The sequence below is a fragment of the Mustela nivalis genome, assembly GCF_964662115.1.
Source record: "Mustela nivalis genome assembly, chromosome: 7".
In the NCBI taxonomy this organism is placed as follows: Eukaryota; Metazoa; Chordata; class Mammalia; order Carnivora; family Mustelidae; genus Mustela; species Mustela nivalis.
In genome coordinates, this window is record NC_139026.1 from 70,404,237 (window position 1) to 70,420,061 (window position 15,825).

Consider the following 15,825-nt stretch of genomic DNA (forward strand, 5'->3'; position numbering starts at 1 on the left):
GAAGGGTCTTCGGGGACCCTTGAAAGACTATGAGATCCACCGGGAAGAGAGCGGGCTGGAGGAGGCTGGCCCCATCTCTGCAGCTCCTCTCCCCAGGGCTGCTCTGGCGGCCGAGCTAGATGAAAATGTCACCTAAGCAGACTGTTTTTTTTTTTTTTTCCATCCTGGTATATACCCCTGCCTTAGACAGTGAAAACTCCTTGGCAACACCAGGCAGATGGAGCTTCTTTTCATTTTTAATTGAATCCTAAGAGGTATGTTTTTTTTTTTTTTCTAGAGGTGCCAGCTTAAAGTAATTACTAGAATTCCCAACTGGGCTAATCAGAGATTCATAGAAAATAAGGTGGAAGAGAAGACCCGTGGGTCTCTCTCATTCTGCTTGGAAGGCTCTCACAGTCCAGGGCAGTGGTCATCGTTCTTGGCACTGTGGACCCTTAACAAGAGCTTCGAAATAAATCCCTGCCCTGGGAGGGAAGAGAAACTGATTTCCCTCCCTGGGAATCTCTCCTCTGATGACCAGACACCTTCCATTTTCATCAGCTGTTTATCAAAATCAGATTAGGAAAAGAATCATCTGATCGGCACTGTGTATGCCTGTCTCAAGCCCGAGTTACAGATGACTCTCCCACGGGCTGCTCAAGCAGAGTACCGTGACCCACAGATAAACCAGGCTTTGCATTTCCGGCAACTTGTCCTGAACTTATGATTCTCCCCAAAAAGACAACCATCATTAAAGTCTCATTGTTATTATTGATCTGAGTCAGGTAGGTGATTAGCCCCATGGGAGCTGTGGCTCTGTGGTAAGAGATTGTATATTTCTGATAAGTCAGAAGTCACTAACGGGTTATTTTGAGCTCTCCCAAGTGGAAGACAATGGAGCATTTAGTAGGTTGTGCAGTTACGTAAGACATCTCTTTCCAAACAAAGAGGGGGCAGGATACCCAGCCAAAGGCTTGAGCACGGGAGGCTGTGTGGTCTGGTAGTTCCAGGGAGAGACGTGGGGCCAGGCCTTCCTGGGTTCAGCTACCAGCCGAGACTCTGACTCAGGGGGAGCAGAGCCAAGTCTCTTGGCTTGAGGCGGATAGACTATAAAACCCAGGAGAGAGAAAACCGCAGGTCTGTGCTCAAGGACTCTGGGGGAAAAGCACATTTTGGAAAAAAAAAAAAAAAAAAAAAAAAAAAAGATTGCTCTGTTAAGTTACAATTTGGGAATTTTTCAACAAGAAATGAGCATTTTTCTTGCTTATGGCCTGACACGTCCTCTTCTGGGCAGCAGTGTGAAGCCAAGCCAGTGTCTGAGGGTGTTCTGTGTGGGATGAATAGAGAACCCCGGGGGTCTGAGCAAAGTTAGTCAACCTTGGTGAGTTCTCACAAGTAATGCTCAGGGAGCCCGGCATTACCCTCAGGGGCAGAGAGGTTCTGCATGAATTCTTCTACCCCCTCTCCCCACTTTTTTTTTTTTTTTTTTAAACACATTCATTCTGCCTTCCACATTAAAATGCCCTCTGAAATCACAGGAGGAAAACCCCTTCCCTTAGACGTCTGGATGCTTCCCTTCAACCAGTCTGAGCTGAGATTTGCTCAGCTGTAACCAGCAGCCTGTTCAGCTGCAGACCCACACAGGTTCCCAAGCCACAGCCAGAGCTGGGGCTACTGGGAAATGTTCTCCAAGTCTCCCCAGCTCCGTGACGGTGACTCTTCTGGTCAGACAGAGTAGGTGGCTACCTACATGACTGAGTTTGAAGGACTACAGAGCAAGTTCCCCCACCTCCCCCCCACACCCCCCACATGCCTCATTTTTCTGGACCTGAAAAGCTTTCTCATCTTTAGGAAAATCCTACTACGATAAAAAAAAATATTTATGGGGCTCAACCTCCTTAAGGTTTTAACCCCCAGCATTTGAGTTAACAATACTTGAGCTGATTGTAAAAGAAATGGGATAGGGGATGGGAGATGGGCAGATTCTGCTGTGGGACAAGGTAGGGAGGGGCAGTGGTCTCTTCCCTGGAAAGGTAGAGAGAGCCCAGGAGAGGAGAGACATATAAACCCCAGAAATGGAGGTGGCCTTCTTGGTCGCTTTATCCAGAACTGTCCAAAGCAATATTAAAATCTGGTGGTGGGTGGGTGTGAGGGTCACGCCGGCATGGTTGCTCTCACTTCAACCCAAACTAGGTCAAATGGAATCCAGGTTTTCACTTGTGGCTCCCTCATGCAGACCCCAAATATGTTGATGTCATTCCTCCCTGCATTTGCCTGACTGCGTGTTCCCAGCCATTGGTTAAATGGCCATGTTGGGCGTCCCAGGTCCTAAGCTTCTGTATATTAAAATACTGTCAGCTCTCTCTCTCTTTTCAACTGTAATCTAGAAAAAAATAATAAAAACTTAACAATTGACTCTTGCCCAAAAGGTATCTGAGGAGTCCTTGTTCATTTTGTGAGAGTACATGAATTCTATCCTGAGTGAAAGAGAACTAAAAATAATCCACTGAGGGGTGCCTGGGTGGCTCAGTCAGTGAAGCATCTGACTTGATTTTGGCTCAGGTCCTGACCTCAGGGTCGTCGGATTAAGCCTGTGTCAGGCTCCACGCTCAGCACAGAGTGTGCTTGAGAGATTCTCTCCCTCTGCCTTTGCCCCTCTCTCCACTCTCTGTCTCTCTCTAACAGCAATCAATCAATCAATCAATCAATCTTAAAAAAAATCCACTGAGGCTAGTGACAACTTTAATCACAGAGTTTCCAGATTCTATTTCTTCTGTCTCAGATTCACTGGGGCCAGCACTCCACTTTCAGACCTTCTCTGGGGCACCTGCCTAGAAAGATATAGAGAGACCCGCTGGGAGTGGATTGCATGAGATGACAGGCATCTTCTTTGCTCAGAAGTGCACCGGCCCCCTCTGGTCCTTCCGAGTCAGCCCCTTGCTCCCCATAGTCATAACTGCTCAGTCAAGGACAACACAGGGGGGCTGGACAGAAAGCCTAAGAAGCAGAGCACCCTACCCAGAGAGAGGTGTCAGTTTCAGTCTCCAGGTTCAGAGATCCGGGAACTGCCCATGGACATCTCACTGTTCAGCTCCCTCACTGGGCATTAATCAAGGCACCTCCACAATTCCCAGAAGCGGCAGGTAGGGCCAGGCCACCTCTTGGAAGCTTCTGTCTCCTTCTCCAGCGGGGGTCTGCATGCAAGAGGCGAGGCTAGCCCAGCACAGGGGCCACAGATGAAGCTCCAGGCCTCCGCATCCCCCCTGAGCCAGCCTGAGAGCTTTGTTAAATACCAAGACTTAATATCTCAGCTGAAATCTGTGCATTTTGGATTATGGCCTTAATATCTGCTTCTCCCCAAGAATAACAGATGACTCTATGTCCGACATCTCTTGGATGAAAGGATCTTTCTGATGACCTTCCCAAGCAAACAAAAACAAAAAAGACTTCCTCTAAGAACACATGCTTTGGAAGGGATCAATAAACATATATAAATATATGTTGGAAAGAAATAAAGAATAAGTGGCTGTCTTCATGCGGGCATTCCTACACGTGAGTTTCATTTTTTACTTGCCTACGATCTGCATTTTAAAAAGTAAAATAGGGGTGCCTGGGTGGCTCCATGGGTTAAAGCCTCTGCCTTCGGCTCAGGTCATGATCTCAGGTCCGGGGATAGAGCCCTGCATCGGGCTCTCTGCTCCGCAGGGAGCCTGCTTCCCCCTCTCTCTCTGCCTGCCTCTCTGCCTACTTGTGATTTTTTCTCTGTCAAATAGATAAATAAAATATTTATAAAAAAATAAAAAGTAAAATAGCCAATACTGGTCCTGTACTTCAGAAAGACTAACTTATAGAGGATGAATCTGTCAAATGAAAAAAATAATTTATAACAATTTATTATAAATTACAAAGAGAGATAGACTCTATCAAGGGAGAAAGTAGATTTCTGACTGTATGATTTCAAAAACTTGCCACAAATTTATAAACATTCATATGAGTGTTCTCATATCCAACCTGGAGAATAAAGCTCTAGGTGGTATTTGCTGACTATGCTGAAAAATAGACCTTTTAATAATTCTTGAATGAGAATCAGTGACCCACAGGGTCAAGCATACCAAAGGTGGTTGGTAGTTGGTTTTTTAAAATAAATCAGAGGTTGTACATCACAATCTAAAATACAGACAGCTGATAATGTATGAAAGCCCAATAAAGTTTCATTGTAAAATGTTGGGGTTAAGCATGCTTCTATCAAACTAAATTCAAAGTGACATGAAAATCAAGAGAAATGTCTCAGTTTCTCCTTCTCCCTGAGAGAAGAACCGAGAAAAGATGGCCACATTTGGGAAACATCCAGCTGTGCAAACCAACAAATAGGGATCCAGCCAGCACATAATTCTGTGCACTATCACCAATAAGAGCTGACACTATCTTATTTTAAAGCAGAATTTCTGTTGGCAGCCCCTTTGATAATGTTCCTGGATTATGAAAAGGGAGTCACAGAAGGGGATAGCAAAGCAGAGCTATGTTTCTAGTTGGATGTGGGACCAGAAGAAGTGGCATAGGGCTATGCAGAACTTAGCTAAGGATGAAATCAACCAGATGTTTTTTAAGCTCTCTCTGAGCCAGTCACTTTGCTAAGTGCTATTTCATTTAACTTTCCCCGTGTTATGTTTTTCTCCACTCTGCAAATGGGGAAGCTAAACATGAAATGGTTTGTCAAAAGTTATGCAGCCAGAAAACAGCCGTCAGATTTCCACCCCAGGACCTGCAGCCCTAACACTAAGGATGGGAAACCCAGCTCAGAGAGTGTATCCTGAGTCGTAATAACAGTCTCTTCCCATTCTACAAGCTTTTCTAACTCAAATAAACAGAAAGAACTACTGCATTGTATGGTATCATCAACTATTTAAATTGCCTCAGAGTTTGTAAGAAGCAGTCCTTACATTCAGATTTGAAATGGAATTAGGCTGTCCATTTTTCTGTATAATTAAATGTAGGATATGACTGAACATGTGGCACTCAAACTTGTATTCCATTCTCTAGGCCAAGCTTTACTTGACATTAACAGACATAAATTAAGAATCAGCATTCTGAGTATTTTCTGCAAGATGTTTTTCAGCTCTGGCTCTCTCCAGCCCCAGGGAGCATTTATAACCTTGACTTCCACGGTGGGTGCCATGTACCAAAACAGAGACAGCCATTGGAACAACGAAGTCAAAATGAATACTAGTTCTCATCCACCCCAACACCAAATTTTTGAAGCAAACACTCAACTGAGAGATTTTATGTATGCAAGTTCACATGTAACACCCTTCAAAACACATCCAAACAAGGTGTTTGCAGAGATTATGAAAATTTTATTAATAAAGAAAATCTGAATATGTGCAACCCCTTGAAAAACGACCACCTCAAACCTGTGGAAAGCACTATGTTTTCTAGTCACTGTTTCATCAATGCCAGAAAAATGCAATCACAACAGCAGAAGGCAGACCAATATTCTTGAAGGGGATAATCATTCAAGATAATAAAATACTAGAAACCAGAAGAGAAGAATCAAGGTATCCATTTCACAGGCTGAAACACTGAGCCTTCAGCTGAACAAATGTTCCCATTGGGAGACAATATATTTGGCAGCAGCTCTTTTTAACGCTGCCCTGAAGACTCTGAATCCATTCAGAAACATGACAGAGTTCTTGGAGTCTGGTAAAAACCGATAGCCAGCACAACTGACGGAAGTTAATAGCGACCCAGCAATCGTTCACGGCAGTCACGAGAAAATGGAAAGGTGGGCTTTGTGACAGGATAGCACCGGTTTTTCAGGGCAACTTTGAAGTTTGCTCCTGATTCAATGACTGCCGCACCTTGTCCTCCAGAACCTTCCTTGGATACCCTCTACCCCACCGTTTACTAACAATCTATAAACATATTCCAGATACAACGCATGCAAGAAGGGAAGTACAAGAGTATTTAGAGATTCTAATGTCCCCGCTGTGAATAGAGAACACACACAGCACTGGTCCTTGCTCTTGGAACCCGCTGCCCTTGCAGCTGGAAACCCCTCCAAAGAGATCATATAGATGCTTAATTCAAAGAGGGGGGCACAAAGTCAGGCCTGTTACTTGACTACAGTTTCTAGGGCCCCGCATAGCTATATTTTTAGGCTTGGCTCCAAGGAGCTGCCTCCACAGATTTGGACAGAGCGAGGGAGGCACAGATGGCGGTCACGTGAAGGCACAGACCGATCGAGTGGGCTCGGTTACAAAGTCTGTACATTTAGGCTGCTGTATTCCTCCTATTTCAAGTACTGCCAAGTCCCGGCAGTTTCCCCTCTTTCCAAAGTCTTGATTCATTTAATTCTCCTGAAGGAGGTGGAAGAAGAGGAGGATTGCGCAAATCTTACTGTTTTATGGTTTAGAAGAGACAGTCACCATCTTGGCTCCTTGTCAGATTTCAAATGTAACATTTTGCTAAGTGTAAAGCTGTGTATCTGTTCCCTTTCTGTTGCCGTTATTATAACTTCAATATTTGCAAAACACAACCTCAAAATACTTTAAATCCAGCGCAAAGCAGTTTGTTATTCATGTAACACATTTCTTACACATATCAATACTCAGTTCACAGCAGGGGACTCCTTTCTTGTTTTATTTTTTTCCTGTTTTATTTGTTCCTTCTTTCAGTTATGATTATTTTTTCCCTCTTTTAGGGATTTAAGAATGATTTAACTACGTAATAGCAAAATTTAACTACATAATAGCAAAAATACATATATATATGTACTGGGGATTTTAATATATCCTGATTATTGGATTATTACATTATATATATGTATGTATATATGTATATATGTGTGTGTGTGTATACATACATATATATAATGTAATAATCCAATAATCAGGATATTATCAAACTTATGTCAATCCTGCCTGGTATACACATATATATAATATAATTATGTAATAATCAGGATATATATATCCTGATTATTATCAAACTTATGTCGATCCTGCCTGGTGGCATCATTTAGAAAAAGAAAGCACATAAGCTAAAGTTATTCTACTCTTTGAAATACCCTGTGAATCGTGTGTAAAGCACCGAGCACCTTGGTGAAGAACTTTAATTTTTCCAATATAAGACCTGTAGTGTTTGCTATAAAAAGTTGTTGAAAGAAGTCAGGGTGTGATTCCAGTGGTGCCCTATTCATAGTGATCAGCATTAAATCACAAGTTTCTCACTCTACAGGACAGCTATAATATTTCAGATAAGCAGCCATTCTCTTCCTTATGTAGGAAACTGTCCAGATCAGAATGCATTCAGTTTTTGGTATTGTTTTTTTAACAGCACAGAGTATTGTTCAGGTCGTCCTCAGGATGCTGTAGTTTTTGTGTGTGATCAAACCTCTGCCCCAGAGTCTTATCCACTAAGCCCTCCAATGTGAATTCTTGGCCTGAGCTCTTGTGTAGGAAGGCCGTTTTTAAAGTGAGTCAATACATAAAAAAGGTTTTCACATCTGTTAATCAGGTGTTTTATCTGGAGAACGTAAAAGCTATTTACAATCCTCCAAATGACTTAACGTTTTTCTCTTTACTTGGATATTTATATTGTGCAGAAATTGACACTACTGTCGCAATCAATGGGATTGTTCGACTATCTTCTAAGGCAAACAAGAAAATGCTTTTCTTTTAGGTTTGAATTTCATGAGTAGTGGAGTCTATCAGTAGGCAATGTGGAGAGGCAAATTCATCTCCATTATTATCTTGAATCTCTGATTTCACTACAGCATGCTAGTAGAGAAAGATCTTGATAACATTTATGCTGCATGAATTTGCATTCTGAGCTCTGTCCTTAAAACATGGATATTGTTCAGAACTTGATAATAAGAGAGAAAAGATTCCCACCATAGGGCACTTGTGCTTTTTTTTTTTTTTCTTAAGTCGTGGTAACTTAGAAACAGAACAAAATAAAAACTACCTTCCAAGTCAACGGGCAGATGCTTAAATCAGGACTTCAAAACAGGAGTTGAAGTCTCCGGGGGAACTGTGCTTACGAGTCAATAGTAGGATTACAAATCAGATACACTTTTATGAATGGAACGCATGGCCATTCCCAGTCTTCTTCAAAAGGACTTAGCTGCCAAGAGAGATACTCCACAACATATCACAAATGTGCTATTTGTACAAACATCGCCCATTACAAATGCTCTCGCTTTTGTTTAAATGAGTATTTTTAACCTGAGCTATTAATAAAAAAAAATTTCTCTTCTCCCTTGTCAAGCTTGGCTTTCATAAGAAAGAATCTTTAAGCCTCCTCTCTTATGAGAGTAATTTCTCTGATGGTGCTACTACGTAAGAACAGCCAGGGCTCATTAAGTAGGCTTTGGAGCATACTTATAATTAACAATTAGGTAGAAATTAGTTTTAATGATTTGTTTTAGATGATAGAATAGAAGCATAATGTAATTATTTTTGAGCCTTCTACATCATTAAGAAGACAACTACCACCAACTTTCAATTATTCAGAAGCAGACAATCATCCAAAGCGTTTAGCAAGGGATCCATTCATGGAGCCAAACTCAGGGAGCTGAGGAGAAAAGGGCCTCCGCCCCAGCCCAGGTGTTTATAATTATCGCGCCTTTGCAAAGTCTCTTCCTCTTCTCTGCTCCTTCAAGCTGTTTCATGCCTTGAAGACATCTCCACCAGCGAAAATAGAGAGGCTCAACCTGGCTGTTCAGCTCTCCTCCCCCACCCCTGCCTTTCTCCGAGACTTAGGGCAGATCATGGAGGGAGGTGGGAGGTTCTGGAAAAGACGGCAAAATTTACGACGTGGGCCTGAAATGCCAACGCGCACTATAAACTGAGCTTGCAGGAAAGAAGATGAGACAAATGAGGAATAAAATGAGGACAGGTTTCCCCCACTCTCCGAAACTATCTACATGAGCATCCATTTCTGCTAACTGAAAGAAAGCTGAAGATTTTTTTGCTTCTACAGAACAGCCTCTCCCTTTACACCATTTCGGTTTACAAAAGTTTTCATGGGGCTGCTCAGCTTTCAGGAAGCGGGGCACAGCCCTAGGAGGGCTAAACTCCACGCGGCAAAGATAGACATGCTGTTCTTTCCCCGTTCTGTGTTCTTTTAATGTCCCAAAGTCAGTCTGGATGTTAATTTCCCTGTAAGAGTTTTTAAAAATATTATAGAAACCTGAAGAGATGTGTTTATTTCCTAAAAAATACAAAAATATCCATTTAGAACAGTGACTATTAGTTACTGTCAAAAGTTTTTTTTTTTCTGTTTTTTTTTTTTTTTCCTCCTCTCTCTTTCTCTCTTTCTTCCTTCCCTTTCTCTTTTTTGACCTCAGCTCGGCAGTGGGCTGCTTCGTCTCCCACCCGTGAGCAAGAACGTTAGACCTTTTGCTGCCGACCTTCAGAAGCCCTGAGGGAGCACATTCTGACCCCCACGTAAAAAACCTGGTACCTGTGTTTCCACATCACAAAGCACGCCAGCAAGCACACAAGGCCACAGAGCAAGTTAAGAATCATCTGGATGAGCAAGAACAGTTTGAAAGTGCCCGTGATGCTGGTGCAGTCCGTCACATCCCTGTACACAAAGGTCCTGCTGAGGGGCTCCTCGGAGGGCACCTTGCAGTGGCAGGCGTCGAGAGCCGTTCCGCAGGAAAACCGGGCGAGCTGTGAGTAGTGGTGGGCAGCAAAGGCCACGGCCAGCACGCAGACTGTCAGGCCCACGGCACTCAGCAGAAAGTACAACAGCTGCGAGAAAGCAGAACAGAACCTTCCAGTTACCAAAGAACACGGGACAACTCGTGACAAAGCTAATGCATCAAAGCTGGGCTTTCTCTTCTCTCATCAGGAAGGTCCTGAGGGAGGGGCTGTTTTCGCCTCAGAAACGGAGTCCCCAAGGCAGAAGGGGAATTTGATTTGATCGTGAGCAGTCCTTAACCCCTGATCCTATGTTGATTTGCCCTACGGATGTTGGGTGCTTTTCATAGATTGAGCCAACAATGTTAGCTTGATTGTGGGATGTTTCTGGATGTAGCAGCCTGTTTAGATGACTCCCAAACCTGAGAGCTGTCCCTGAAAGGCAGGCTGTGGCTGTTTCTGGACCTCAAAAACTGCTCACCTGAAGACTGCAAAAAGACTGGGAAGTAAAGAACACGTATGCAACGGATGCAACAGAAACACTGTGCTGGCCAGAAGTGGCTGTGATTGACCAAATGGCAATACGGGTTAATAAAAACAGCGGTGTTCAAAATAGTGATTGCCAACCTGTGTCCAGGAATGTCAGGATCCCCAGTAAGAGGTTGCTGGAAAAAAATTATGGTTCCAGAAGGTAGATGACTGAATGTCAGCTTCATCACCTATAACCATGTAGTTCCTGAGCATAAAAATAAACCCCAAATGGCCCTTTATAGCTGCCAAGAGATTCTGAACACCATTGGCCTATGTGACAGCCTTGTGATGGAAAAGTCTGGTTCAAGAGCTAAACTCTGCTGCTAAAGAACCATGGAATCCCTGAAGAGGACATTTAGCTTACACCTGAAATGCGTTGATCAAAAATTGAGAGTGCTTGACACAGTCACCATATAAAGCATTTTATAAAAACAAGAAATATTCCTGGGATTGCACTGACCTACTGGAAACGTTTCTCTTCATGGTCCCACCTGCTGAGGGTCTAGATAAGAAACAGATTCCTGGGACACCTGGGTGGCTCAGTTGGTTAAGCAGCTGCCTTCAGCTCAGGTCATGATCCCAGCATCCTGGGATCGAGTCCCACATCGGGCTCCTTGCTCCGCAGGGAGCCTGCTTCTCCCTCTGACTCTGCCTTCCACTGTGTCTGCCTATGCTCGCTCTCGCTCGCTCTCTCTCTGACAAATAAATAAATAAAAATCTTTAAAAAATAATAATAATAAAAAAAAAGGAAACAGATTCCCCAGCTGTTGGGACTGGTGCACTTGAGCCTGGTTCTTTGTGTGAGATTTGCATTCCATAGTTAAAAGCTGCTCATAGAGCAGTTCCGGTGAAGGTGAACTCCTCAGAGTAAGATTAATTCTACTCATGTCCAGGCTCAGATTAAAGTAGCTCTGAAAAGATTAAGCACTCTCTCCACTTCCAGCGATCTGTCATTTAAAATAAAAACACATAACTCAGATTATAAAACATGGGCTCAAAAGTCCTCCGAGTGATTCTCCACATGCTGACAATTCCAAGTGCTTTCAAGTCTTAAACCCAGAATATTTAAAAATGTATTTTTTTTCTTTCTTGTGTGTGTGTATGTGTGCTGATGCCCTAATCATGAGTCTGGTTTGCCTGAAAGCTTGACTGAGGGCACGGGAGGGGAGTGGAACCCACTGGCTAAACCATCTTCCTTCGCACGGCTGCACAACCAAGGAGAAGCCCAGCTTCTCTGGATTTTTCTCATCAAATACATCGTAAACACGCACACTACCCTTCCTCTTCAATCACTTGAAGAATCGTTAGTTGGAACCCACTTGTTTCATCTGTGAAACAGTTGATTGCAACATCTTCTATCTCAGGGACACAACAAGGAGAACTTCTATGCAACATGTCTAGTCTCCCTTGGAGAAAGGGAAGCAGATAAATACTAATGGGAACCATTAAAATTTAAAAAGGAAAGATTGAATATGTGCTATTGAACTCATCCTCTCCCTAAATTTTCAGTGGCCATGCTTTCTGCAAACACGATAGTGCTCAGGCTAAAGAGTATGAGTTTATTTTTGTGGGACTATCGGGGCAGAATATATGAAATATTCTAGGTGGTTCTGAAATCTTTGGGTCTGACGGTTGACTTCCAACTCCTGATACCAAGAGCCAGATTGAAGTGTGCCCACCGGAGCCGTGTTTCCAGTGCAGGCAGCATGGAACTGGGAACTATTTGCTTTGGGGATGTGGATACATTGGTGCCTTTACCAGCAGGGAAGGCCCAAATTAAAGGGATAATATCCCACTTGAGAGTCATCTGCTTAGTAGAATGGCCCCAACTGGAGTTTTTTCTGCACATTTTCTTGCCATCAATGGATGGAACTGAGGAGGTCTTGCAATAACCTTCCTACCTCCAACACACACATACATCCTCAGTAGATTTCTGTAACATTCAGTGGGATCATATCTTGAAGCAATGACGAGTCCCTCTTCTCAATCTGCAAATAATTTGGGTGGTTGCAAAAAGAGGATTTGCTTGTAATCACAGAAATCCATTTGCTGAAGTGAGAATTTTGCCTATTTTTAAAAGATCACCTTTTGGTTTAGATATTAAAAGATTTGCCTGAGACATTTACCAAGTGCGCAGCAGAGCGATGGCCGGGAGCACAAACAGGGGAGCCAGACCCACACTGGAATCCTGATTCTCCCCTTCTTAGCAAACTACTCAATCCCATGTGTACCTACATTACTTCACCTTTAAGTTTGGGATGATGATCACCTTTAAGCCTTGGTTATTATAGGCACCCAAAGAGCTGATATCTGTCAAGGGTTTAGAGCTGCGTCTAGTACAAACTAGCACTACTTAAGCATTTGTGAAATCCATAAACAAATTACTAGAGATGGAGAGAGCTGCCAGTTCTCCAGACTCTTAGGATATCAACTCTATTGGCTTTGTCTTATTCTCTGTCATGTGGGAGTAACAGGCATACTTGGCTCACAGAAAGGATGTAAACACTCTCACATACACATACACACACACACACACACACACACGCACGCACACGCATGGCTTGCTCAATCTTAATTGAGCATCTTTAAGATGCTAGAAGCCAGCGAGAGCACAAACAAAAACCAAGCCACTCAGCCCTTGGAAGGTGAATGCACTTCCATTGGCGGGTCTCTCACCCGCTGCGGCTCTGCTTCTCCCACCCTGTGAAAGCATCCGGCCCCGTCAACAGGCCGGAGCCACAGAATCAAATTTCTTATCCGTGTAAGACACGAATACATATTTGATCGCCCCCAAGCCTGGGGGCTATCTCTGCCTGCGCTACAGCTACCATTGGTTTGACTTCAGCTGACAGCAACAAGCTTCTGGGTGAGAATCTGTAATTTAAAATCGAGTGGCTTGTTTTACCTACACGGCACCAATAAACTACCCATGAAAGTGTGGGCGATGACCTTGGGAATGCGAGCCCATACATCCTGATAGAAGCGGGGCCGGGACGCATCTGTCTTGCCCGCGTCGGCCCGCGCGTCTGGCGCCCGAACCCGGGGGTGAGGGTGGGGGGTCCGCGGGGTGGGGGGTCCGGTGGGGGGGGGGGGTTTGGAGGCCCCGGCTCTTATGTAACAGCGGCGCCCGGCGCGCCCGGCTCGCTCGCGGCCTCTGATGGGTACCCGGCCAGCCTCAGCGCTCCGAGACTCGGGGAGCAGGGCGGCGCGGCTTGGATTTAATGAACCTCCCCAGCGGCCGGAGCGGGGAAGCCGCAGCCGCGGGAGCGGCGGCAGCCCGGGGGCCTTCCGCGCGGGGGCACGCGGCGACCGCGCCTCAAAAGTTCTCGCAGGGAATGAGCCCGGGAGGGCCGCCAAGCGCGAGACCCGCACCCGTTTCTGAAAGTCGGCCAGGTGAGCCCCGAGAAGACGGGGCCATGAGGAAAGGCAGGAGGCCCAAGCCCAGGCCCCGAGGGGCCCGCCAAGGCCGCCGGCAGGGCCCGGGGAGAGGGAAGGAGCGCGCCAGCGGCGTCGCCGGGAGGCCAGCGGTCGCCGGAGATGGAACAAGTCCCGAGGCTGTTCCCTCCGAGAGGGAGGGAGCGGTGTCTGCGTGCGCGCGTGCTCAGGCTGCAGAGAGCCGCGGTGATCCCGCTGAGCGACCGCCCGGGGCCATCTGGGTCTCTAACAACAGCGGGGGGTGGTGGGGGGAGGGAAATCTGCAACAAAGCTCAGGCCAGGCCGTCAACAGGCAGGCACGAAAATGCGGTTATGCTAGTGAGAAGCATTTCACCAAGATGCATTTCGTAACCCCCCCCCCGCCCCCCGCCCCTTGCAATGATGTGGAGGCACAAGGAAAGTCGGCTGTAACTTGTTGTGCCTTTGGAAACCCTGGCGATTGACTGAAGCTCCTTTTAGACCTGAAGATAATATAGCGGGCACCTTAGAGAGCTGGCAGCAAGCATCATTAAAGGTCACATTCAGGAGAAGGGAAAAGTGCCTCCGTAGTTGTCAATGTCTGTCACAGGTGGGGGGAAAAAAGGTAGCTAATGAGATCTTCCTAGTGGGGAATTCTCAACCTGGCTGACATTGGCACTGACTTCTTTATTTTATTTTTGTCCTTGCTCCTTATTTTAAGTGCAGGTGTGGAGGTGGCTTCCGGGGTGTCCCTGAAGCTGATGCCGGTGCTTCTGCTGGGTCATCTGGAGGGGAAATGAGGGCATATCACATAAGCTGATGAACCTAGCAAAGAACACTTTTTACCCTAGTGAAAGAGGTTCCTGTAATTTAACAGGGCACTTCTTCCTAGACTTTCTGGCTTTTTTTTTTTATCATCACTAAACTTCACTGTGTTTAGTCAGACCTTTACAAAAAAAGTAAACATGGACTGATGTCTGCTCTATCTGGCCTTCTTTTAAGAAACACCCTCAGAAAAAGTAAAATTTCCAAATTTAGGCATATCCATGAAATTCTATCAGTTTTTAAAAAATAGAACCCCTTATTTTTTTTTAATTGGAAAAGTTAGATCTAACTATTGGAGAACATTACAAAATTGGAGCAAAAGACTACAAACTGCAGTTGTCTTCCCACCACTCAAAGATAACTATTTTTTTCTCTGCACTAAGAGCTATTTTTTTTTTTATTCTGTAGGATGATACTGTACATTTTGTGGAGCCAGCTTATTTTGGCTGTTTAAAATAATGTGAACATTTTCATTCCATTAATTACTCTTTTACAACACGATTTAAATACACATACATATAAGCATTTTGCTTTTTTATGTCAACCGCTTCAATTATACTGGAATACAAAAAATCTTTTCTGCATCTTCTTAATTTCTAAATAAGAGCTGACTTACTCTTATGTGCTGTTTTCTTGCTTGAACAAAGAAGTATCCAGTTATGTGTTTTCTTACAAAAGAAAAGTAAACAGTGTGAATGGACACACACACAAGCACATACACAAAACCCTCAACAAACTAACAGTACAGAAACCGTTTTGTTCTCTGCTACAAACAGTTGAAAGAAAATGTAGGAATTTGATTTCTACTAGCTCTGATTGCTGAGTTGGGTGTTTATCTCCCTAAACTCTAAAAGGGTGTGTCTCTGTTTCCCTCAGGAGCAGATTTTACTGTGTAGTGAAATGCTGTGTACTTGAATTGGTTCCAATCAAATGCACCATCTTTAATGGAAGAAAAAAAAGTACATGCATGGGAAAGACACACACTTGTTAAACCATGCAAATCCCATCCTCTCCCCCACCCTTTACCCTCAGATTCTTGGCACAGATCATTTGGATGCACCCAATGTACTTTTTCTGTCTCAGTGATCCCACCTACAAGAGGAAATACACTTAGACTGCCTCATTATTAAAATATTCTAAAAAACCCCCAAGATATGGAAGTGGGAACTCATAGAGACACCTTTTCCCTGGCCAAGTATTTTTGCTGAACTGATGAATTTTCAATATTCCTTGTAAGGGCACTGAAGGACAGATTTCATATGCTCTGGGCCAACCTAGAGCATGGAAATTAAGACTTAAAAAAAAAAATCAGCATTACCTCTGGGGTCTGGAGGAATGCGCTCCTGAAACATTTTTTTGGCCTGTGTAAAAATGCAATTTCTAGAATAATCTGATATGCAACCCCTTAAAAAGCATTCTTTTATTTTGTACTTGTCGGGTTTTTTTCTAT

General features: G+C 44.2%; 1 protein-coding gene across 2 annotated transcripts in view; it reads right to left on the minus strand.

The window, feature by feature from the left end:
* Nucleotides 1-5,312: 5,312 nt before the first annotated feature.
* SSPN (sarcospan) overlaps nucleotides 5,313-15,825 on the minus strand; it is a 112,921-nt gene continuing 102,408 nt past the window's right edge. For both annotated transcript variants that reach the window (XM_082738567.1, XM_082738566.1), the window contains one exon: nucleotides 5,313-9,737. In XM_082738567.1, the coding sequence (XP_082594693.1) occupies nucleotides 9,372-9,737 (366 nt within the window). In that variant the 3' untranslated portion in view covers nucleotides 5,313-9,371. The remainder of the gene's footprint in view (nucleotides 9,738-15,825) is intronic.